The 25,812-nt window shown below is 42.5% G+C and overlaps 1 protein-coding gene across 9 annotated transcripts in view; it reads left to right on the forward strand.

The window, feature by feature from the left end:
- PPP1R9A (protein phosphatase 1 regulatory subunit 9A) overlaps nucleotides 1-25,812 on the forward strand; it is a 258,577-nt gene that overhangs the window by 148,925 nt on the left and 83,840 nt on the right. For all 9 annotated transcript variants that reach the window (XM_030550586.1, XM_030550585.1, XM_030550584.1 and 6 more), the window contains exon 6: nucleotides 12,686-12,821. In XM_030550586.1, the coding sequence (XP_030406446.1) occupies nucleotides 12,686-12,821 (136 nt within the window). The remainder of the gene's footprint in view (nucleotides 1-12,685; nucleotides 12,822-25,812) is intronic.

Raw genomic sequence — 25,812 nt, forward strand, 5'->3', positions numbered from 1 at the left:
CATTTATTCTTATCTTTTGTTTCCTATCTTTTAACCAGTTACTGATCCATGAGAGGACCTTCCCTCTTATCCTATGACTGCTTACTTTGCCTCAGAGTCTTTGGTGAGGTACCTTGCCAAAGGTTTTGTGAAAATCCAGCTACACTATGTCCACTGGATTCCCCTTGTCCACATGACCCCTTCAAAGAATTCTAGTAGATTGGTGAGGCATGATTTCCCTTTACAAAAGCCATGTTGACTCTTCCCCAACAAATCATGTTCATCTGTATGTCTGACAATTCTATTCTTTACTATAGTTTCAACCAGTTTGCCTGGTACTGAAGTTAGGCTTGCCGTCTTGTAATTGCCAGGAGCCTTTTTTAAAAATTGGCATCACATTAGCCATCCTCCATTCATTCAACTTTAATATGGCAAGTCTAAGTACAAATGTTATTTCGGCTCATGTAAATGCCAAGTCCTCTTTAATCTTGTGGAACTATTTAGCTTGCTAATCTTCTGCATTAGTGAATTCCAGTCTGATTTTGCACTGGAGGGATTATTTTTTGAAATGCGTATTGTCTTTTCAGTTTTACTGAGTGTCACCCTTCTCTCATCTTTCTGGGGATGGGATAAAGGGCAGTGTCAGACTAGTACCATTTGGTATAGTGGAGGGCCAGTTCTGCTATAGTTATGGTTGGGATGTCCTTCCTGTTTAAAAGACTGACTCCTCTAAGTACTTTAAAATTTGCACAGTTACTGAGCTTGACTTGGAATTTGGTATGCCTCATGGGGGCACAGGCTTCGGGTAGCGATCCAGATTTGGAGCCGTTTGACCGAAGGCTTCCTGAGTTACAACCCCATGGGGGAAAACCCAGCTTTTCTGAAGGTGGATGAATTTCCAACTTCTTTTGTGCACACATAGGACTCAAACCAGGGCTGAGATCCTTGCATCAGGATCTCAGACATTCAAGGATTACCACCCACTAGCCCTTTCGGGGAAATCGCATTATAGCATTGTTTGGAGAAGTTAAGCACATGCCTATCTAGAGAACCAATCAGTTCTAAGGCTCATGCACCACACTGATTACACTGCATGTGCACAGAGAGAGAGGCTAAGGGAGTTGAAAGCCAGCTGTAGCTCACAGGACTTAATTTCTCCAGGGGAATGTTATAGGCATCAAACTTGAGCACTACCCAGGCACTGTGAGTTCATATCTAGCCCTGGGCATATATCCTCTGTCAAAGGATTTCTTTATTATCCAGGAATGTAGTCTGACTAAAGCAGAAAGGAAGGTGCTCACACTGTATTTAGAAGGTACTTAAACTATGTTTGAAATGACAGTAAATTACACATGCAAATGCTTGCTGGAAGGGGAGGGTGATTGGGGTGGAAGAGTGGGGTGGAAATAGGGGGAAAGGAGTTTAGAACTGCAGTGAGGGGAGGGATGGTCATGGGGAGGAGATAAAATGGAGGAGTGTACGTAGGAGAGGCTTGTGGGGGTTTAAAAGAATGGGAGGGGAGAGACAACTGGGAAGTGGGTTTGGGGAGTGAGTCATAGGAGGACTGAGAGAGAATAGGGGCAGAGGCACCTATCAGCCCCACATATCTCTTCCATGTGTCTGCCTGGATCAGGGGGGCTGCCTGTCTTAGGAGGACTGAGCCTCTTTTTCTAGCTTTATTTGTGTCAGTTTCTGGGGGATCCCACCCCCTCTAGGGGGCTCTGTCTCTTCCATCATGCTGTCTGGAGTGGTTCATGAACTTGGGCGCCAACCTTAGGGCTGACTGTTACAAATCAGCACACAAACCTCAGACTGGCTGTGTGTTCTATAATTAGATTTCATCAACCTAGTATCAAGTGTGAACTCCTCAAGCACTATAACAGCCTTAAAACGGAGTCACAGACAGTCCTCTTGGGCACGCCAGTCAATCTTGCCACCCAGGCAAGCCTACCTTTGTGATAGATGGTCCCTTACACCAAAAATCATAACAAAATTTAGGTTACTCCCAGTCCCAAAGAACCAGTCACTTACCCCTTGTCATTTGTACCTGAGATCTCTCACAAAAGTCAAAGCTTGTAGCCAGTCCTGTAATAAACTTATTAAAGATTTATTAACTAGGAAAAAGGAATGATAGTTATTTATAAGGTTAAAGCAGGTAAACATACACACACAGATGAATTACAATTTTAAGTTTCAAAAAGTATTATAAGCTGCTGTAATATGTAAACTATATGTCTTTTAGGGCTAACCCAAGCTAAGCAGCTTGGGGATCCCATGCTTATGCTTAGAAATATTGCCCTCTCTAAACTCCAAGCAACATAGTGGTACAGTTCTTTCTGGTCAGGGATTTTTATTCCTTTCCCATAAAGTTCAAACTGTGAAGGGATAAGAGTTTGCGCACATCACCTCTTCATGGGCGTGGGGAGAGAAATAAACAAAGTCTTTTGCCCACTAATGTTCCACAATGGTTCATTTGGTGTCTGTAGGCCTTCTTTTGTAAGACAGGAGATGACAAGTCTGGTGATAAACTAGTATTTCACACTTGGTAATGCTTCTCTCCTGGCTCTGGGGGTTTCCAGTTGCATAGCAAACACTTAACACTTAACTATTACCTTATGACATGGAATACAGATATTATAAGTGAAATTAATGCATGCAGCAACTCAAAAGCATTTCATAAAGTCCAAACACTAAACACATTTTTATAAACTTAACATGTATTTTAACAATGCTAACACACAGGTGAGCCAGACTGGTTTCCAGCTACTTATTTGTCAGTGTTCAGTGAGGCCTAGGAGCATTCGTATGAGCCGGCCCATTCTCCATCTGTGTCCTCTTCATGTGAGCAAGAATATGGGGGAGTTGCTCTTCTGGGGCATCTGAACTCCTCACCCTGCATCCTCTGTGTGTGGCAGGATCTGGGGGATCACTACCCATCTACAGGGGATCTGAAACCCCTTTTGACTCCCTCATGTGAGCAGGGATTTGAGGGACTTCCCCCTCCTAGGGGCATCTTTGCCCCTTTCCTTGCCCTCCCCAAGTGATATTGGCGGGGGGCAGGTCTTGTCCCTTTACAGGGGTTTGAAACCTCTGCCTCTCTGGGTGCAGCGCTTAGAGCAGGTATACTGGGAGCATGCAACAAGAACATGTTGCTGAGACTGAGGTGGGGCATTGAGAATAGGCATACTTGATGCGTATCACAGGTTCTCCAGCACTGGTGAGGGGGCATGGGAACACTCACAGACATGAATGGAGCAGTTCACCTGTCTCGCAGCTGTTCATCTCCATAGGGTGTTTGCATTCCGATACATATAGGGGGTGTACATATGGCCATGTCTTCCGTGGCTGGCTACCACCCTTAGAATTGAGGACTACTTCAGAGAATATTGATTAGCTGCATACTGTGTATTCAGGGAACACCAGTGTCTGCATTATGTCAGAATACTGACCGGTATGATGGGAAGGAAAAGACCTTGCCCACCATGGGTTAAACCAGTGTTTAAGATTAAGAAATTGTTTATCACGGGCTATTGCATTTCCCAGGCCTAACCTAACATCTGCTTTTGTAGCTTTTTTACACAAAGCTGACCCACCACTCAGTTTGGACACTAATAGACACTCTTAAATGAGAATAACTAATCTAAGTTAATTAACATCCAGTTTTTACTTGACTTTCTCGTAGTCCTATTTAAAAATCAGTTCAATGTTGTTGTTTCATAATGTAAGTGTTTTAGGTCTTCGTGACTGTTTGTTTCATTTTCAAATTGTTTCTTATGTGAAAATACATGAACTAGGATGTGGTAATTTGCTCATTCGCATAGAGAATCTAAAACTTTATGACTTCTGTAGTTTGAGATTGACTTTCCTAAAAGAGCTTGATCTTATTCATGGAAAACTGTCCCTAGATCTAGGTTATGTTGTTGCCACTAAATAGAAGTCTCTTTTCCTACAGGGTTCACGCCACGTAGTGGTGTAAAATGTGCCATGCTTGTTTGTAAATTGTTTTAAATGTGTTCTGAGGCAACGTTGTCTTCCTAGGTTTCCAAAGAGACAGACTGAAACAGTGGGCTAAGTTCTGCTCTCCTCTAACCTCGCCACTTCACTGAAATCAGCTGGTTTTCTCCATATTATTTCAATGTACAAACCACTGCAGAACCACTGTACTTTAAGTTGAAAAAGTTCAGAAAAGTAAGGTATTAAATATGCTCAAAAGTATCTTTGGGCTGAAGGAAATCTGAGAATTGCTGCCAGATTCAGTGGAATACTTCCTTAATCCTCCAGGAGGGTTTTATTTTTTTAGTTGTGTTTTTTTTTTTAAACTAAAATAACTCAAAATGAATCTGAAAGTACTAATGTTCTGCTCATAAATTAGATGTAGCTTACTGAGTAGTTTTAAATGAAATTGACTCTTTATTTCACCCTGTTTTACAAACAGAAATCCTGATCCTGAAATGACTTGTGCACATGCTTATCTTTACATACTCTGAGTCTTCCCAATGGGAGTTAGGGTAGAATTTTTGGCCCTGTCTCCTATATATCTTTCATCTCACCTTCAAGATTTGCCCTCAAGGATTTTTAATTCCCTCATATTTTCTATCTCCCCATGTCTAAGGGTAGAATCAAATATTAATTATATTTCTAGTTCCAGACCTGTTTATTTTAACAATGCCTTTTAGGAGAGTGTTTCACATCTAGTCATTGAGTAAGATGGGTCACTGATAATATCAAAGTCAGTTCAGGCCATGCATTTGGCAGCTGCGATGCTGTTTTGTGCTGTTATGGCTCTTTGTGAATATCAGAAATAATTTACAGCAAAAGTAGCCACATTTGAAAACGGCCCAGATGTTTAGTATATAGCAATGGTCTGTAGTAATACTTCATGTTGCTGCTGTGTTTTATTATGTTTTATAGTAATATAAGTAATATGAAGTATAATTGCTGTTTTTATAATAGAGAAAATTGTCATGATCATGAAGTCTTAAAGAAGTTTAAAAAGGTTAAACTTTGATTTATCTTACATCCAGAAACAGGGCTACTGTATAAACAGCTTCTTAAAGATGATGGGGCACATAGATTTTACATTTCTCTTCTATTTAATAACACTTTTGACCTTAAGACTTAGCTTGCCTGTTCTAAAATACATGTGCTTAATCCTAGTGAACCAGTGATGGAAAATATATAATTAGTCACTTTTATTTAAGTATGTACAATATGCTTCAATGACTAATTTTCTGGGCAGTGATTCACAACCTTCTGCCTCTTTTTTCATATTTAAACACTTCTGGTTATGACATTTTCTATCTTCATATTTAGAACTGGACTAGGTTTGAATATCTAATTAAATGTTTAAAAAACTCTCCCTCCATAGAAGCATTTATTGATAATTAAAGCTTTATACATCAAAAACATTATTTCATGTATATTAGAGTGTGTGATATTTATTCTCTTATTGGTGTCAAGTATTAGAAGGGTAGCCATGTTAGTGTGTATCCACAAAAACAACAAGGAGTCCGGTGGCACCTGAAAGACTAACAGATTTATTTATAAGAACATAAGAACAGCCGTACTGGGTCAGACCAAAGGTCCATCTAGCTCAGTATCCTGTCTACCAACAGTGGCCAATGCCAGGTGCCCCAGAGGGAGTGAACCTAACAGACAATGATCAAGTGATCTCTCTCCTGCCATCCATTTCCATCCTCTGACAAACAGAGGCTAGGGACACCATTCCTTACCCATCCTGGCTAATAGCCATTTGTGGACTTAACCACCATGAATTTATCCAGTTCCCTTTTAAATGCTGTTATAGTCCTAGCCTTCACAACCTCCTTAGGCAAGGAGTTCCACAAGTTGACTGTGTGCTGCGTGAAAAAGAACTTCCTTTTATTTGTTTTAAACCTGCTGCCCATTAATTTCATTTGGTGAACCCTCGTTCTTGTATTATGGGAATAAGTAAATAACTTTTCCTTATCCACTTTCTCCACATCACTCATGATTTTATATGCCTCTATCATATCTCCCCTTAGTCTCCTCTTTTCCAAGCTGAAGAGTCCAAGCCTCTTTAATCTTTCCTCATATGGGACCCGTTCCAAACCCCTAATCATTTTAGTTGCCCTTCTCTGAACCGTTTCTAGTGCCAGGGCATAAACTACTCCTCATTGTTTTTGTGTTCTTTTTTTGTGACCTTTTTTACCAGTTATAGAAATGTCTTTATTTTGTTGCATTTAAGCATATATTTTAAAACTGGGAATGTAACAAGGCAACTGGTCTAAAATATCCTTATTTAGTTTAGTTTGTGTTCTGAAAACTGTAGTCACTAAACACTGAACCTGTATTTTGGCAATTTACAATATCATTTCAAGAAAAAAAACATTTAACACTGCTAAATATTTATTTTCTAACATATCCTCAGTCTGACTGTGGCAGCAGATAACTCACTTAAACTCCTGTTTGTTGAAATTGTAGGAATGTAGAGTACTTGTACTATTTCTGTTTTGGAAAACACCTGGTAGATGCTTTGATGTCATTGTGTGAGGGTTTTATTTATGTATACACTAAGACCTTTATGTGTCATTGTCCAGACTTAATTTTGGTATCTGTTTCAAGACCTGAAAATAGTATAACAATAAACCATGAGTGCCTTTGGAAGGGGAGGAAAAATATATTTTAAAACCTCCAACAATAATCTAAAATAGCCTACCTTCATAAAGATGTCAGGACATTCAACTCCAGTATTTCAGGACTAGTGTTGCCAAGTGTCTGGTTTTTGACCGGAACGCCCAGTCGAAAAGGGACCCCGGCAGCTCCAGTCAGCAGAGCTGACCGGGCCATTAAAAAAGTCCAGTTGGCAGGGCTGGCAAACTCCAATGGGACTTGTGGGGGCAGCACCTGTGTGCGGAGACACCACACAGACCTGCCTGGATGCCCCGACACCTAGGAGCCGAGGGACACATTGCTAGTTCCGGGGAGCCACCTGAGGTAAGTGCTGCCCAAAGCCCAAACCCACTCCCTCACCCCAATCTCCTGCCCCAGCCTGCAGCCCCCTCCCACACCCAAACTCCCTCCCAGAGCCTGCAGTCTGTACCTCTTCCTGCACCCCTGCGCCAGCCTGGAGCCCCCTCCCGTAACCTGAACCCCTCATTTCTGGCCCCACCCTGGAACCAGCACCTCCAGCCAGAGCCCTCACCCTTTCTGTACCCCAATCCCCTGCCCTACCCTTGTAAAAATGAGCAAGTAAGTGAGGATGGGGAAGAGCGAGTGACAGAGGAAGCTGGGATGGAGTGAGCTGGGGGTGGGGCCTCAGAGAAGGAGTAGGTGTTTAGTTTTATGCAATTAGAAAGTTGGCAACCTATTCAGAACCCTTCCTGGTCTAGAAGCAAGAACTTTCCAGTTGGAAACATAAAATTCTCTCCTTTTCAGTGGTGAAAAATTACCCATTTTTAGTCCCAAGAAGTCATGAGATATCAGATTGTAAGCCTATTGCTGGTGCAAGACTGCATATTGCACATCCTAGGCCTTTGGATTATGTACGTAATGGCTGTGTGAAGCTGTTATGGAGTTTTAGGTCCCAAAGGAAGGGGGTTACGGGGCAGAGGGCAGTGTAGTGCATGATAAATGCTGTGTATTACATGGGTCCACAGTTTATTATATGGGTATTACTGTCACATGTGTATCTATCACAGGTGTCTTGGTGATATCCATCTAATAAAAGCCTGTTTAAGTTAGTTAGCTTAAAGCAGAATTAATTTTTGCTGTATTCTCCCTTTACTTGTTGCTTCAGAGGACAGACTAATTCATGACAAACATGGATGTTCTCCATCTTAACTTACAACAACCATGTTAAGGACCCAGTGCTGCTTCCATTGAAGACTGAGAGTTTGGCCATTTTATTCATTTGGAGTAGTAGTAGGCCCTAAAATTATAGATCAGAAAAGACAGGACCAGGCTGTGTTTGGTGCTGTATCACTATGTGGAAGGGATAGGCCAGAGAGGCCACAAGGAGGTGCTTTATCCCTCTGTCGTGAATGGGTCACAGTGCCAGATTTAGTGACAGCAGGATCAGTGTGCCAGTTTGAGAGCTGGTTTGATGAGGGTTAAACTGATGATTTGTGTTCTGTTAATCTCAATGTTTCCTGTTGACATTAGAAAGCTAACAATGTTCTTTATGAATGGTTTGTTTTGGTCTCCAGCTTGGACTCATCATTTCAAATGGGGTCATTTTAGTCACCTTTCTTTCCCCTTTGGAAGTCATCCTTGGCTGCTTTGCTTCTGTGTGTGCAGCATATCTCCAAATTGTATTCCTTTCTGCTAGTCTATGACTTCATGGGTAGATTGCTTTAAATCAAAGAGATTTAAATCACTGGTTTTAAGCATGATTTAAATCAGCAAACAAGAAACCTCGATTTAAATCATGAATTTTAATTGTGTATTACATTTGTACTTGTTTACAAAGGTTGATTTTCATTAGTTGGTACCAATTGAAAAGTACTTATGATTTTTATCAAAGTCTATTTGGATGAAGATTCAAATTTGATTAAAATGCACAAAACATTTTACGTTTAAAAAAATATTAAATAAAAGTACAGTAAAAGCACTGGATACATCAGAAGATAAGGTTTTTCAAAACATGTTTTGCACTTAAAGAAAGGAAATATGACTTGTAGTTAATGAATTGAACTGATTGTTTCTGATCATCGTGTCCTTCCAGATTTTAGAGCTTGCAGATCTTGGCCAATCATACTCAGTTTGCATTCATAGATTGGAAGAGGAAAACAAGATTTCCTGCTCTCTCAACTCCCAATTGGTCTCTGAACTTTGGCTGGACTAGTCATTGAACTAAACTAGTTGAATAAACTGAAATGAAGAAAATATTCTTTCTGCACCTGCAAAAGAGGCTACTGCTGTCAAAAGCTGGTTTAGCATTTCAACAAATCCTGAATCCAGGTGTTTAGCCCGTGATTTCCATCAGTTCATTGGATTGACTTCCTTTAAAACTTGGCATCAAATATGTACTGTTTAATATTATTTTATGCATTTATTAATTATAAGTGTAGGTCTTAACATAAGTTGCCAATTTCAGAGTAGTATTAAATAGGTGTTTTTTTTTTAAATAATGCTATATTTCATATAACTACAAAAATCAAATTTAAATTAAAAAATCAGTTTTTTTTAATTATTTTTATTCACCCTGGTCTGGCAGATTACTTGGCATGGGCTTGGGTTTATCCACTCATGGGACCTTGTCTTACACAGATGCCAAGTTCCAAATGACTTTCAAGAACACACAATGCCATCTAATACTGTGACAAAGTTTCTCCTCTACCTTAGTGAGTCCTGCGCTTATTGGCAGATTTTTTCACCTCAGTGATCTTCCCCTCTTGTGGAACCCACGGTCTAGGTCAGCTCCTCCGGTGTCTGATCAGGAGTTGGGAGGTTTGGGGGGAACCCAGGCCTGCCCTCTACTCCGGGTTCCAGCCCAGGGCCCTGTGGATCGCAGCTGTCTATAGTGCCTCCTGTACCAGCTGCATGACAGCTACAACTCCCTAGGCTACTTCCCCATGGCCTCCTCCAAACACCTTCTTTATCCTCACCACAAGACCTTCCTCCTGGTGTCTGATAATGCTTATCCTCCTCAATCCTCCAGCAGTACACTCGTTCGCTCTCAGCTCCTTTCCTTCTTGCTCCCAGCTCCTCACACACACTCCTTCTCCTCTGCCTCCTCCCTGCCTGACTGGAATGAGTTCCTTTTTAAACCCAGGTGCCCTGATTAGCCTGCCTTGATTGGCTGCAGGTGTTCTAATTAAAGTAGCTATCTCTACTGCCTTCTAGAAAGATCTTAATTGGCCCCAGGTGCCTTGATTAACCTGGAGCAACAGCCATTTGGTTACCAGGGTACTAGGGATTTGTTTAGCCTGAGGCTAACATGCCTGTTTCTCAGTACTTTACTGTAGCCATCTGGCCGTGCCCCATCACAATACAAATAGAATTTTTCCTCTTACACAGAATATAATGCACCCTCTAGTGTTTTATATATGTTCATCTTTTGCCCCAAATGTTTAGGAAACAACTAAATCACCATATGGAATGTCTCAGTGGCCTGATTTTGCTTTACAGATATGCATAATGTTTTTCAGCTGTAAGCAGCTAATCCTCTTTCTAGCATGTTAAGAACATACTCTTCGAACTTTGATTCGTTTAAACTCCAAAGTGTCTCTCACTTGTTTATAACATTGGTATTATAGTTTGATTATCTGTCGTTACTACTGTAATACACTGAGCATCTAATTAGAGTACATCCAGTGTACTGGAAAAAAATCTGTGTTACAACCAAAGCTCATCCTAAAGCGTAATTGCTGAAAACTAGATCTAGGTTTCAACCAAAGCAAGGGAATAAGTTTTGAACCTGCAGCAATAACAAACTTTGAGAGAATAGTGTAGTGACAGAGTTTCATGAAATAACAGGAAAACTTAAGTGCACTTTGAATTAAGAAAATAGCATAAGTATCATCTATAGATGTATCCATGGGAAAAGATGAAAATCCAGAAGTCAAACTGATTGGACAAAAACATGGAGATCGATTCTCCACTTTAGCGGGGGTGGGTTAGGGGCCACAAAGGTGTGTATAACGAGCGGGAAATGCTGTGCAGGTGGGGAAGGATAGAACAGTGGCTCTATAGTACTCTCCACTCCTAATAAGCCCACAGAAATCTCTCTACCATGTGCCTGTTTTTTTGCAGGCTTGTGGGAGGAAATGTGCTGCAGTTATTGAACTGGAAGTGATGATTACTCCTTTGTGAATTCTGTGCCAAAAATTAAAAATTTTGTGCACAATATTTTAAAATTCTGCATATTTTATTTGTCAAAATAACACTATATAATAATGCCAGTTTCAATTGTTTTGGTAATTTATTTCAAAATACCTGTCAGAAACTACATTAGAACCTCAGAGTTAAGAACACTTTGGGAATGGAGGTTGTTCATAATTCTAAAATGTTCATAACTCTGAACAAAAAGTTATGGTTGTTCTTTCAAAATTTACCACTGAACATTGACTTAATACAGCTTTGAAACTTTACTGTGGAGAAGAAAAGTGCTGCTTTCCCTTTTCTTTTTTAGTAGTTTTCATTTAACACAGTACTGTACTGTATTTGCTTTTTTTTTTTTCTTTCCTGTCTCTGCTGCTGCCTGATTGTGTAATTCTGGTTCCAAATGAAGTGTGTGGTTGACTGGTCAGTTTGTAACTCTGGTGTTCATAATGCTGAGGTTCTACTGTATGTCTGTAACAATAGAGATACAAAATAAATTCCCCCAGGAGTAGAGAGTTAAGGAAAGCCCTATGACAACCCAGTTCCTGTTTCTCTGCCCCGCTCCCCCCATAGCCCAGCTGCGTGATGCCCTCCAGACCAGATGCTCACACCCCTTCCTCCTCGCCGAGCCATGCCCCGCAGCTCAGACACTCGCACCACCTCCTCCCAGAACCCAGCTGTGTTCCCCCCAGCCCAAACACTGCACCCCCTACCCTCCAGAGCCCAGCTGCTGGGTCTCCCCAGCCCAGACTCTGCACCCCTATTGAGCCCAGCCATGGGACTCTCCAGCCCAGACATTCACACCAACTCTGAGCTCAGCTGCAGGGCGCACCCCAGCTCAGACACTAGCACTTCCTCCCCCTGAGCCCAGCTGCGGGGTAGCCCCCCCCTCAGCTTATCTGCTGGATGCCTCCCCCCACATCCCACTTGCACACATCCCCTACCCCCCAGAGCCCAGGGATCCAGAGGGAGAAACAGCCTGATGCTGGGTCCCAGGCTTATGTGGCGTTTCCTGCATGCTGCCTCCTTCCTTTAGGGTGTTCTGGGCAGGCCCGTCCGGTGGGGGGAAGTGGGGAAATTTGCCCCAGGCCCCGCAGGGGCCCCCATGAGAGTTTTTTGGGGCCCCTGGAGCGAGGTCCTTCACTCGCTTCGGGGGCCCCAGAAAATTCTCGCGGGGCCCAGGCCTCCAGAGCTTCTTCCGCTCCGCGTCTTTGGCGGCAATTCGACGGCGGGAGGTCCTTCCGCTGTGGGACCCGCTGCCAAAGTGCCGAGTCTTCAGCGGCAATCCGGCGGTGGGGGACCCCCTCCACTGAACACCCTAGGCCCCCTGAATCCTCTGGGCAGCCCTGGTGCTGGGAGCTGCACCTGTTGGGAGCCCTCCAGCTCCCTTCTCCTTTCCCTCAGCAGTGTCTTCTATTTGCAAGCTGTGGACCCAGGCTCTACAGGGTTCAGGTGCCCCTAGTGGTGGCCAGCAGCTCTGCAGCCAATTTCTGGGCGGGGGAGGAGGAAATTCTGTGCAGAATATTAATTTCTGTGTAAATTCTGTATTGTGCAGTGGTGCAGAATTCCCTCAGGAGTAGATGACGTATGTAACAAATTTGCCCTGCTCTGGGTCTAAATCCATGGTGTTCACACTCTGTGGAGGGGGAATTTGGAGCCAGACTTCATGAGCATTGTTAGTGTTGTTGTTTTTTTAACACAGTACTGTACTGTACCTGGTCACACCATGTCTGGTGTATATTGTTTCTTCTCTGGCAAGAATAGTCTACATAGTGGACTTTGCATATGGTCACAGCTACATCAGATATTTTGCACAGTTAATGTACACCATTAATAAAAAAAATCAAAAACAGAGCTTGAGAAAGGACTGAAGAATAATCTTGTTCAATAATGTTTTCTGCAGGTTTGTAATTGGACGAGAAAAGCCAGGACAAGTAAGTGAGGTTGCTCAGCTGATTAGCCAGACCCTAGAACAAGAGCGTCGCCAGAGAGAGCTCCTGGAACAGCATTATGCGCAGTATGATGCAGATGATGATGAGGTAATATACTTGCTAGCATTCCTCCTATTCATTACTTCATAATGTTCCCTTTTCGATTTGCAGTTCATTCTTTCTAACGTGCTTCAAGGTAATGGTGAGAGGAAGCGGTGTCATATGAAAACTAAATCTATTGTACCATGCCTGTAAAAACATACACCTGTTTTACTAATGCATATATTCCTATGGTGCTCAAAAATGTAACCATGCCCACACTGTATTTTAATCAATATTCATCTTTAAGAGTGCTTCAACCTGGGGCTGTGATGCACTAGCCAGCACAATAGCTGGTGTATATGACTATGAATTTCACGAATGTCTGGTAGGAAACTTGTCCTGCTGTTGCATAGGACAAGATTCCTAAATCCTCTGCTCCAAGTTGGAACAGCTAAGTAGCGCAGGGCCAGATTTGGTCTAGATTTTCTATACAGTCAGTCAAAGACACACTTGGGTACTGCCATCTCTGTTTCCACCAACTCTAATTGTTTCTTTACCGATTTTAGCATGTGTCCTTCTTCAGGAACAAAGTCACTTACTACGTTTTTCAGCATGTATTTAAAATAATCCTTTTGTTCGAGGAGAGTGAACATCAAATTGATTGACACTTCTGTAAGCATTGCTCTTTTGTTGAGGTGTCTGCTGTGTCTATATTAAGGAAAGGAGGTTGGTTTGCTAATACACTGAAGCATTATTCTCTCTCTGGGAAAATGATTATTTTTTATCTTCCAGTAAGTAATTTTTTGGGGTTTCTGTAGAGAGGTGCATGAGCGCAATTGTTCTTTATCATCCTCAGCCTCCATTAAATGAACTAGTAAGAAATGTTATTTTGAAACTTCCATCTAATCTATTTTTTTCCATTTTGGGTATCTGATGGACCCCTACGAGTTAGAATGCAGATTAACCCATACCATATACAGCCTTTACTGAAATGCATGTTCGAAGTCGTCATAGTTACATCTCCCAACACCCACAATGTACACATATACTCGTTCTGACACCAACAGGCTTTAGCCATACAATCCCCTTAATTTCTCCCTAGCCCCTTAAAATGTCCCTCTCCCTACCTCTGATGATAAGACAAAAAGCAATGGGCTTAAATTGCAGCAAGGGAGGCTTCGATTGGAGGTTAGGAAAAACATCCTAACTGTCAGTGTGGTTAAGCACTAGAAGAAATTGCCCAGGGAGGTTGTGGAGTCTCCATCATTGGAGGTTTTTAAGAACAGGTTAGACGAACACCTGTCAGGAATGGTCTAGTTATTATATAGTCCTGCCTTGAGTGCAGGGAACTGAACTAAATGACCTACTGAGGTCCCTTCCAGTCTATGATTCTATGATAAACATCTGTTGCCTGGAAGAGATCTGTTTCATACCTTTTGGTGACCAGCCCCAAGTCACAGACCTTAAGAACATCATTTTCAGTGTATAACACCTTACATTATCTGTGCATACATTTCACAGTGATTATGAGGACCAGTGTGACACAGGCTTTCAGTAGAGATCCTATATGACTGTTCAGTGAACTAGTATGTAGATACTGGACCCAGGGGATCCCTGGTAGCCCTTAAATACTCCAGTGCCCTCTGCCAGTTGTCACCAAGAGATCCCTGGGTCACAGTTGGTGTTGGTAATTCCATTGGTGACACTGTTTCCTTTGAGTCAGTTCTGACCTAATGCCCCAAGAATGGTGTTAGAAAGTACTATGTTGTTGGAGGTGCCTTTTTTCAGGTGGGACGGCAAAATTGCCTCATCTCACTATTGTTTTGTCATTGTCCTTTCCCTCCTCCTTTTTGTTTTATTTAGGCTTGGCAGAATTTGTTTTTTTTTGTTTTATAGTTTTGATGGATAATATTAATGTTTGTTTTTAAGTATTTTTCTATTTTTAATCTATTTCAATTTTCACATGTATGCAAAATTACGGGTTTTAAGCATTTTTTATATTTATAGATTTTTATAGATTTAAATTTTCACAGTTGTGGGAAATTATGAGGGGATCAGACAGTAATTATTTAATGATAATAGATGTTAAGATTCAAAAAGTTAAATCTTTATAACCATTTAAACAGAAATTGTCAACATACCAAGTCAAGGTATACAAAATAGATATTCTTAAATCAAGTTCTAATAAGCTTTCAAGCAGCATTTTTCTTACTTTGCCTATCTGTAGATTTCTGTTACTATCAATGGAAATATTTTGTTGTCGGTTTATGTGTGTGTGGAAAAATCGCTGTTTACTGACATTTACTGATAAAAAAAATCTAATCCTTCCAAGCCTGTTTTAGTCCATCCACCTGTTGCATTTTGTCATACATCATTGAAGATGATCTCCACACCTTGGGGTGGGAGGGTTCTGGCTCGCCAGGCAAAGGGATGCACCTCTTTAAGGACAGAGAGGCACAGATGTTGCTACAGATGCAGACTGTGTCATCAAGGGGACACTAACTCATCCCCAGGTAACTGGAAGAGAGGGGAGATTATGTAGGGGAAATGGCCTCTTTCACCAGGACCAAACAGGGCAGCAGCCGCCCTCTTATCCTTGAAAGTGGTGAAATATAAGTGGTGAAATATCAGGATCTGCTGTGGGCATTGCGTTAGCCACTCCTTTCTGGGGAGCGGGAGGACTAGGGAGGAATTTTCCCCTCATTGCCAGATTGGCCAAGCAGAGTGAGGTTTTTTTTGTCATCTCTATAGTGGATTTGGGGGCAGGGAGCTTAGCTGGGGCGAGCATGGAATGGGAGTTAGGCTATGATGTCCCAGCTCATTATGTAAGTGTGGGATGGATGTCCGGTGCAGGTATTCTGAGGGGAATGGAATAATGATCAAATAAATAGTTTGGTAAAAGATTTAAAGGAGGTGTTTTTTAACGGAGAGAAAATGGGGTTTGGGGCTCCTATGATTGACATGGCAGGGAGCCAACTCCCCTCCTTCATAGCCTATCTTCCCCCTCATTCAAGGGAGGGGATGGTAAGGTCCCAGGAGAGGTGTTGCTGGGAATCCAGGGGACAGGGAGCTGACAGAAGACCCCAGGGTAGATATTGAATTGATCATGGAGCTACCTGCACTGTACACTTTTGTCTGCCGGGTACTCCCAGATAGTTGTTAATAAAGTTGCGCTCCAGTTAAACAACTTCCAGTGTCTCTTGTTCTTCTGGTATAGCCGGACAGTAGCTGTCACATTCCTTCTTTGCAATAGCTGTATTTCATGGTGAATGATATGCAAGCGCTGTAGCAACCTTGCAAATTTCTACTCACCCACTTGTTTTGGACAAGTATTGTAATATTTTATTGACAGATGAGTAAAATATCATTAGGTTTTTTTATTACATCAACGGTCTGAATAGATTTTCAGTTTTTATGCTTATTTTATCAGTGTTCAAAGTAACATGAAGAACCAGTTTAGAAAATGACATGACTTAGCTGAAGAAGCAAAATATTATTATGTTATGTGCATTAATATCCAAATACCAAAAAATTGTTTTTAAATGGGGACAAATTGTTAAGCAAATCCAGTGTTTCCAACTGTAGTAACTAGAAATGTTGTTGTGAAAGTGGTAGTTGACACGACTCCAGTATATGTCAAGTGTCTTGCACGTGATGAGCTGAGTGCAAGCTGTCAGAAAACATTGATGAAGAGGTAGCATTAAACTATGTCCATAGCCCATTAAGTACCATTTCATCACTGTTGGAGACTTGTAGATAAACAAAAGATTAAGCCTGAGTCTGCTATTAGTTGTGCTCATTGGACATTTAGTGCTGATTTCCCCCAGTGTACGTGAGAAGAGAATCAGGGCCACTCTATTTATGATCTATGCTATTAAACAATATGAATTAATATGTTTTCCATTTAAGACGGAAAAATACATCAGAGTTACTATTCATGTTTTTAAAGATGATTTTATGGTATTATCTGCTGCAGTGTACAGCAAAATTGAATGAATAATGTCAAATGAAATCCACCCTGATATAGAGAGCTAGCAAAAGGCCGATATACCACTTAAGTGCCTGGTTTTCTGTAGAACTTAAGTGTTGAATAGGCCTTTTGCTGACCTCGTTGTATAGGGGAGAATTTGAGCCATCATGAAGACAGTATGAACTGAACTTTTGCCGTCAGAGTGCATAATATAACTTCTCATTTGGCTCCCGTACAGAAGAATTCTTTTTTATTTTTTGTTGTCAACCATTTTAGAAAACTGAGAGGGAATTTCAAGGAGCCTCAGGCAACTACAGTAACAATAACAATTGTTATTGTAAAAAGGTTTTGTTATTTTGAAGCAAATAACTTTTGTCTGTGCTTTGCTGGCTTCTTTTACCCTAATTAAATTTTCATGTATGGCTTATTAACTTCACACAGGGTCTGAACAACCTAATAGTAGTAGTTTTATGTGACATAACAGGCAGCAGACTTTATTAATCAGTCAGTGTATATTCATGACATATACATCAGGTATTCCCTTAAATTGCTGTGTTGTACTTTTTTAAACACAATTTTTGCATTATTTAATTAATTATAAGGGTCCAAAACTGCCTCTTTTGAATTCATTAGCAAAACTCCCACTTATTTCGGAGAGGGCATGAATGAGCCCATTGTCACAAATGATATTACACTGCTATTGTCAGGTTCTGTACTTTGTTCAGATACCAGCCTATGGCCTTGTCTATACTAGAGGACTCAGGTGTTTTTGCTTCAAACCATTGTTTTGCATCAGCTGAAGCAGAAATGATTGTATGGATGCACACAAACCAACCTCAGTTGGTGTAAAATTTTCCTTTGTGTCTAAACAAGTACTGCCTTACACCTGTATGTTCAGAGCGGGTGAATGTCAGTTTTGACCGCATCATCATCTGGTGAAACTCTGCAGCCTGTCTACAATAAACTGTTGCCCCAACTTAACTTAAATGAGTTTAAAAACACTCTTCTTTCTATTTAAGAATGGTCTGTAAGGAAGGAATCAACTTAAGCTAAATTAGTATAAGCCGCTCTTAAACCAAATGAAGACCGTCCACACGTTTTTTTGCCAGTTTAGCAAACAGTTTAAAAAAGCCCCTGTATCTAAATAGGTGTAAGCTGGTGCATAGACAAGGCTTCAGTTCACTGGCTGAGAGTCCCATCTTTTCTTCCATTTAGCCATGCCCATCACAGGTCTTCAGAAATGCACCCCCAAACCTGGTCCCTCTCAGTGGAAATCGCAGTTGTGCTGTGTTTCTCATGGCTGCTTACCTGTCAGCTCTCTATTCTTCTCCTAACACCTCTGTGTCTCTGGAAGGTTTGGAATATGTGGTGTATGGCAAAAGGGAGAGATTGCAGGCTCAGCCAGTGCTGTCTGTGGAGGGGAGAGGGATGTTTCCAGTTAACACCAGCTAATGTTGGTGGGGATCATGGCTAGTAGAGGGGAGCATTTTGGAGGGTATGGGATACTGGGAGGGCCCTCCCTAAAGGGAAGGGTTGGGGGGCAACAAGAAGACTTCCAGTCAGTGAGCTAAGAAGGTTCACCAGGTGAGGGAGCTGTCATTTGTGGCAGCTGCCAAGAACGACAGCTGCAGAATTGACATTGCCCGAGTTGAATTTGTTTGTGATCAACTCTAGAGGAGAGTTGGCAGTTTTTCAAAGGGACACTATTAAGGGCCCAAAAGCAAGCTATTCCGATGGGTAGGAAAGATAGAAAATGTGGCAAAAGACCACCTTGGCTTAACCACGAGATCTTGCATGACCTTCAAAATAAAAAGGAGTCATATAAAAAATGGAAACTAGGTCAGATTACAAAGGATGAATATAGGCAAACAACACAGGAATGCAGGGGCAAGTTTAGAAAGGCAAAGGCACAAAATGAGCTCAAACTAGCTATGAGAAGAAAGGGAAACAAGAAGACTTTTTATCAATACATTAGAAGCAAGAGGAAGACCAAGGACAGGACAGGCCCACTGCTCAGTGAGGAGGGAGAAAAAGTAACAGGAAACTTGGAAATGGCAGAGATGCTTAATGACTTCTTTGTTTCGGTCTTCACTGAGAAGTCTGAAGGAATGTCTAACACAGTGAATGCTTATGGGAAGGGGTAGGTTTAGAAGATAAAATAAAAAAAGAGCAAGTTAAAAATCACTTAGAAAATTTAGATGCCTGCAAGTCACCAGGGCCTGATGAAATGCATCCTAGAATACTCAAGGAATTAATAGAGGAGGTATCTGAGCCTCTAGCTATTATCTTTGGAAAGTCAAGGGAGACAGGAGAGATTCCAGAAGACTGGAAAAGGGCCAATATAGTGCCCATCTATAAAAAGGGAAATAAAAACAACCCAGGAAATTACAGACCAGTTAGTTTAACTTCTGTGCCTGGGAAGATAATGGAGCAAGTAATTAAAGAAATCATCTGCAAACACTTGGAAGGTGGTAAGGTGATAGGGAATAGCCAGCATGGATTTGTAAAGAACAAATCATGTCAAACCAATCTGATAGCTTTCTTTGATAGGATAATGAGTCTTGTGGCTAAGGGAGAAGCGGTGGATGTGGTATACCTAGACTTTAGTAAGGCATTTGACACGGTCTCGCATGATATCCTTATCGATAAACTAGGCAAATACAATTTAGATGGGGCTACTATAAGGTGGGTGCATAACTGGCTGGATAACCATACTCAGAGAGTAGTTATTAATGGCTCCCAATCCTGCTGGAAAGGTATAACAAGTGGGGTTCCGCAGGGGTCTGTTTTGGGACCGGCTCTGTTCAATATCTTCATCAACGACTTAGATGTTGGCATAGAAAGTACGCTTATTAAGTTTGCGGACGATACCAAACTGGGAGGGATTGCAACTGCTCTGGAGGACAGGGTCAAAATTCAAAATGATCTGGACAAATTGGAGAAATGGTCTGAGGTAAACAGGATGAAGTTCAATAAAGACAAATGCAAAGTGCTCCACTTAGGAAGGAACAATCATACATTCACACATACAGAATGGGAAGAGCCTGTCTAGGAAGGAGTATGGCAGAAAGAGATCTAGGGGTCATAGTGGACCACAAGCTAAATATGAATCAACAGTGTGATACTGTTGCAAAAAAAGCAAACATGATTCTGGGATGCATTAACAGGTGTGTTGTAAACAAGACATGAGAAGTCATTCTTCCGCTTTACTCTGCGCTGGTTAGGCCTCAACTGGAGTATTGTGTCCAGCTCTGGGCACCGCATTTCAAGAAAGATGTGGAGAAATTGGAGAGGGTCCAGAGAAGAGCAACAAGAATGATTAAAAGTCTTGAGAACATGACCTATGAAGGAAGGCTGAAAGAATTGGGTTTGTTTAGTTTGGAAAAGAGAAGACTGAGAGGGGACATGATAGCAGTTTTCAGGAATCTAAAAGGGTGTCATCAGGAGGAGGGAGAAAACTTGTTCACCTTAGCCTCTAATGATAGAACAAGAAGCAATGGGCTTAAACTGCAGCAAGGGAGATTTAGGTTGGACATTAGGAAAAAGTTCCTAACTGTCAGGGTAGTTAAACACTGGAATAAATTGCCTAGGGAGGTTGTGTAATCTCCATCTCTGGAGATATTTAAGAGTAGGTTAGATAAATGTCTTTTAGGGATGGTCTAGACAGTATTTGGTCCTGCCATGAGGGCAGGGGACTGGACTCGATGACCTCTCGAGATCCCTTCCAGTCTTAGAGTCTAGCTCAGTATGAATAGAAACAGAAATTTCATTTCAAATGGTGTCTTAACATACAATGCAGTGCCAGCGTATTTGAAAACTCCAGAGCAAAACAAATTTTCCCACTCAATGAAAACCAAGTTCACATCAGAATACATTGACAACCTGGCTACCTAGTGGGGAAAAATCTAAGCCTTTGAATTTATTCTAAGGATAGTAGTTTTCTTAGGTTTAAGACACTTTGAGTATTTTAGATTCCCCAAATTGACCTGCTTTAAAATTTGAATGATCTGATTTGACAATATTCTTCACAATCTGACTGTATATGTAAAAACAAAGTTAAATTCAGCATCCTATAGTCAACAGATGAAAAATACTATTTTTTAAATTGCAAGTTTGAAAATAAGACCTAACTAAAACAACATTTAAACTCACTTTACTGGCATCTGCCACAGAATTTCACTAACAAATACTGACCCCAGAGTTGTGTTGGAGCCCTGCCTAGAGATGTGAGAGCTGGAGCAAGTGCCATGTGTTTCCTTTGCCAGATGTTTCCATCAATAACACTGGTGCACTAACAAGAAAGTAAACCAATAAATCCACACTAATTTCCAGCATCGTCAGAAACAAGAAAACAAGAAATGTGGTGTTACATGGAAAAGGCCAGAATTTGGTCGTGTCAAGGTTTCTTCCCCACTCTGAACTTTAGGGTACAGATGTGGGGACCTGCATGGACACTTCTAAGCTAATTACTAGCTTGGCTCTGGTATCGCTGCCACCATCCAGAATTTTCAGTGTCTGGATCACTTCCTTTCCCCTCAAAACCTTCCCCTCTCTGGGTAGCCTTGAGAGACTCCTTCACCGATTCGCTGGTGAGTCCAGATCCAATCCCTTGGATCTTGAAACAAGGAGAAATTAATCAACCCCCCTCCTTTCTCCCACCAATCCCTGGTGAGTCCAGATACAATCCCCTTGGTTCTAAAAACAAGGAAAAATCAATCAGGTATTAAGAAAAAGGCTTTTAATTAAAGAAAAGAAAGGTAAAAGAAAGCCCTCTGGGAGAGTTTAGCATACCAGCTACTCTCACAGACAACAGATTCCAAACACAGAGGATGTTTCCCTGGGCAAAAATCTTAATACACACAAGAATACCCAAATTTGATAATTCCCTTAATGGTACCAAGACAAGTTACAAAGAAAATAAACATAAACCTATTTATCCCTTTCTAAAACTTACTACTCTGATAAGAGGCTGGTTCCTTGATCTTTTTCACTCCGGCTGAAACTGAAACTCTAAGCAAAGGAAAAACTTCCCTCTTTCCTTTTGAAACATCTTGTTCCCCCATTGGTTCCTCTGGTCAGGTGTTAGCTAGGCTAGGTGAACTTTTTAACCCTTTACAGGTAAAAGAGGCATTAACCCTTAACTATCTGTTTATGACACGCCCCCCAAATCTCAGACAGTGTGGAACCACACTGGCTGTGATTTCTTCTTAGAACTTTAGAATAAACAGATTAATAAAACACATGCACCTTTACATATGCTACTAATTATGTAAAACTACAAGATTTTTCACGTTCCAAGGATAATTTAACCAGTTAACTCCGGGAAACTTTCACGGGAGACTGCATCAGCTACTTTGTTAGAAGCTCCTGAAATGTGTTGAATTTTAAAATCAAAATCTTGGAGAGCTAAACTCCAACGAAGAAGATTTTTGTTGTTTCCCTTGGCAGTATGAAGCCACTTTAGCACAGCGTGGTCAGTTTGTAGCTGGAAACTCCGTCCCCAAACCTATGGGCGTAGCTTTTCCAGGGCATACACAATGGCGTAGCATTCTTTTTCACTGATTGACCAGTGGCTTTCCCTCTCAGACAGTTTCTTGCTGCGAAACATGACAGGATGAAATTCTTGACCCGGTCCTTCCTGCATTAAAACTGCTCCTACACCATGCTCAGATGCATCTGTGATTACTAGGAATGGTTTGTCAAAGTCTGGGGCTTTTAGCACAGGGTCAGACACGAGTGTTGCCTTAAGCTGGTTAAAGGCCTTCTGACACTCATCAGTCCACTTAACTGCATTTGGCTGTGTCTTTCTGGTCAGGTCTGTCAGTGGGGCAGCGATTTGGCTGTAGTGTGGTACAAATCGTACCCGGCCAAGCCTAAGAAGGATTGGACCTGTTTCTTTGACCTTGGGACAGGCCACTTTTGGATAGCATCCACCTTGGCCTGTAGGGGATTTATCATTCCTTGACCTACCTGGTGTCCAAGGTAAGTCACTCTGTTTTGGCCTATTTGACACTTTTTAGCCTTAACAGTTAGTCTTGCCTGCCTGATGCGCTCGAAGACTTTTTCCAGGTGCTCCAGGTGTTCTGCCCATGAATCAGAAAAAATGGCTACATCATCGAGATAGGCAACTGCAGATTCTCCCAGTTCTGCTAGGAGACCGTCTACAAGTCTTTGGAAGGTGGTGGGTGCATTTCGCAGCCCAAAGGGAAGCACATTAAATTCATACACCCCTGCATGGGTGATGAAGGCTGACCTTTCCTTGGCGGGTTCATCTAGCGGTACTTGCCAGTACCCCTTGGTTAAGTCTAATGTAGAGATGAACTGGGCACGTCCCAGTTTCTCCAATAGCTCATCGGTGCATGGCATTGGATAGTTGTCGGGACGAGTTACAGCATTTAGCTTACAGTAGTCTGCGCAAAAGCGTATTTCCCCATCTGGTTTGGGAACTAGAACCACGGGAGATGCCCATGCACTGTTAGAGGGGCGTATTATACCCATCTGTAGCATGTTTTGGATCTCCTGTTCTATAGCAGCTTGGGCATGAGGAGACACCCGGTAGGTTGGGTTCTAATTGGGTGAGCATTACCTGTGTCAATGGAGTGGTATGTTCGTTCGGTCCGTCCTGGGTTGGCTGAGAACATTGGGGCGAAGCTAGTGCACAGCTCCTTGATCTGTTGCCACTGCAGACATTCCAGGATTGTGGAGGTTCACCTCTTCCACGCCCCCATTACTTTTTCCTTCTTAGTAGACACCTTCAGGCCACTCAGCGTCAGCTCCTCCCTGGGCTGTAAACTGACAAACCTTTAATCCTCTGGAATAAAAGGGCTTTAGAGAATTAACATGGTACACTTTACGCCTTAGGGTTGAGGTGGGGAATGCTATGAGATAGTTAACAGCTCCCAGGTGCTCTTGGACCATGAATGGCCCTTCCCATGATGCTTCCATCTTATGAGCCTGTTGTGCCTTCAAGACCATAACCTGGTCCCCTACTTTGAAGGAATGCTCTCTGGTATATTTATCATACCAGGCCTTTTGCTCTTCCTGAGCATCCTTTAGGTTTTCTTTAGTAAGGGCTAAAGAGTGTCGGAGGATGCTTTGTAGGTTGCTTACAAAGTCTAGAATGTTAGTTCCTGGAGAAGGTGTAAACCCCTCCCATTGCTGCTTCACCAACTGTAATGGCCCCTTAACCACATGGCCATACACAAGTTCGAATGGTGAAAACCCTAAACTGGGATGTGGTACAGCCCTGTAGGCAAAAAGCAGCTGCTGCAACACTAGGTCCCAATCATTGGAGTGTTCATTTATGAATTTACATATCATGGCCCCCAAAGTTCCATTAAACCTCTCCACCAGGCCATTGGTTTGATGGTGGTAAGGGGTAGCAACCAAGTGATTCACCTCATGAGCTTCTCACAGATTTTTCATGGTCCCTGCCAGGAAGTTAGTTCTCAAATCTGTAAAGATGTCAGAGGGCCAACCTACCCTGGCAAAAATGTCTGTTAAGGCCTGGCACACAGTTTTAGTCCTGGTGTTGCTTAGAGCTACTGCTTCCAGCCATCGGGTAGCAAAGTCCACGAAAGTCAGTATATACTGCTTTCCTCTGGGGGTCTTTTTTGGGAAAGGACCCAGAATATCCACAGCTACTCGCTGAAATGGGACCCTAATTATGAGGAGTGGCTGGAGAGGGGCTTTGACCTGGTCTTGGGGCTTTCCCACTTATTGGCACACCTCACAAGACTGGACATAATTAGCAACATCCTTGCCATCCCTCCCAGTGGAAGGACTTCCCCAACCTGTGTTTGGTCCTGTTCACCCCAGAATGGCCACTGGTATGATCATGAGCTAAGCTTAAGAGCTTTTTCCGGTACTTAGTTGGAACTACCAACTATTTTTGAGGATGCCAGTCTTCCTGGTGTCCACCAGAAAGAGTCTCCTTGTATAAAAGTCCTTGTTCTACAACAAACCGGGATCGGTTAGAAGAGGTGAGAGGTGGTGGGGTGCTCTGTGCTGCCACCCAAGCTTTCTGAAGGCTGTCATCTGCTTCCTGCTCAGTCTGGAACTGTTCCCTTGAGGCTGGAGACACCAGTTCCTCCTTAGACTGTGGACTTGGGCTTGGTCCCTCTGGAAGCGATGTAGGTGATGGGGTTGTTTTCGTTGATGGTGAACTGCTTTCCGCTGGTGCACTATGCGATATTTCAGGCTCTGGCTGAGCCTGTTGGGTAGGGTTGTCTGCTGCTTCTGACAGTTCAGGACCGCTGATGCCCTCTGGCGTTGGAGTTTTAGATGGGTTTGAAGGAATGGCGTCAGTGCTGGCAACGGTTCTGGTGCTGGTTGTTTTTCCGGTTCTGGGACTGGATGCACTATGACTGTTGCAGTCATTGGCAGGGGATCCAGGTCCACCACCTCTGTCTGGGTCTCTAGTAACACAGACGGGGTCCTTGTGGACGGCTCAGGAACAGGGATGGGTCTGGAAGCTTGCTTGGCTTGGCTGCGTGTAACCATCCCCACCCTCTTGGCCTGCTTCACCTGGTTGGCTAAGTCTTCCCCCAGTAGCATGGGGATGGGATAATTGTCATAGACTGCAAAAGTCCACATTCCTGACCAGCACTTGTACTGGACAGGCAGTTCAGCTGTAGGCAAGTTTACCGATTTTGACATGAAGGGGTAAATTGTCACTTGGGCCTCTGGGTTGATGAATTTGGGGTCCACTAAGCATTGGTGGATAGCTGACACTTGTGCCCCCGTCTCTCTCCACGTGATAACCTTCTTTCCACCCACTCTCAAGGTTTCCCTTCACTCCGAGGGAGTTGAGAGGCATCTGTGCCTGGGGAATCTTTGGTGCGATGGTAGTGTAATGAACTGTACTCGGTTGGGGTTCTTGGGGCAGTTGGCCTTTATGTGTCCCAGTTCATTACATTTAAAACATCGCCCAGCTGACTGGTCACTGGGCCGGGTTGCTGGAGACTGGTGAGGTGGGACAATAAGGTGTCTGGGGCTTTCCTTGGGTTGTAGGTGGGGCGTTGGGTTGCCCCCTGTGATAGGGTTTAGTTTCGGTTTGCCCGCTCTGATATTCGCTTCTCTTGCTAG

Source organism: Gopherus evgoodei, chromosome 2 (assembly GCF_007399415.2).
Source record: "Gopherus evgoodei ecotype Sinaloan lineage chromosome 2, rGopEvg1_v1.p, whole genome shotgun sequence".
Lineage (NCBI taxonomy): Eukaryota > Metazoa > Chordata > Testudines > Testudinidae > Gopherus > Gopherus evgoodei.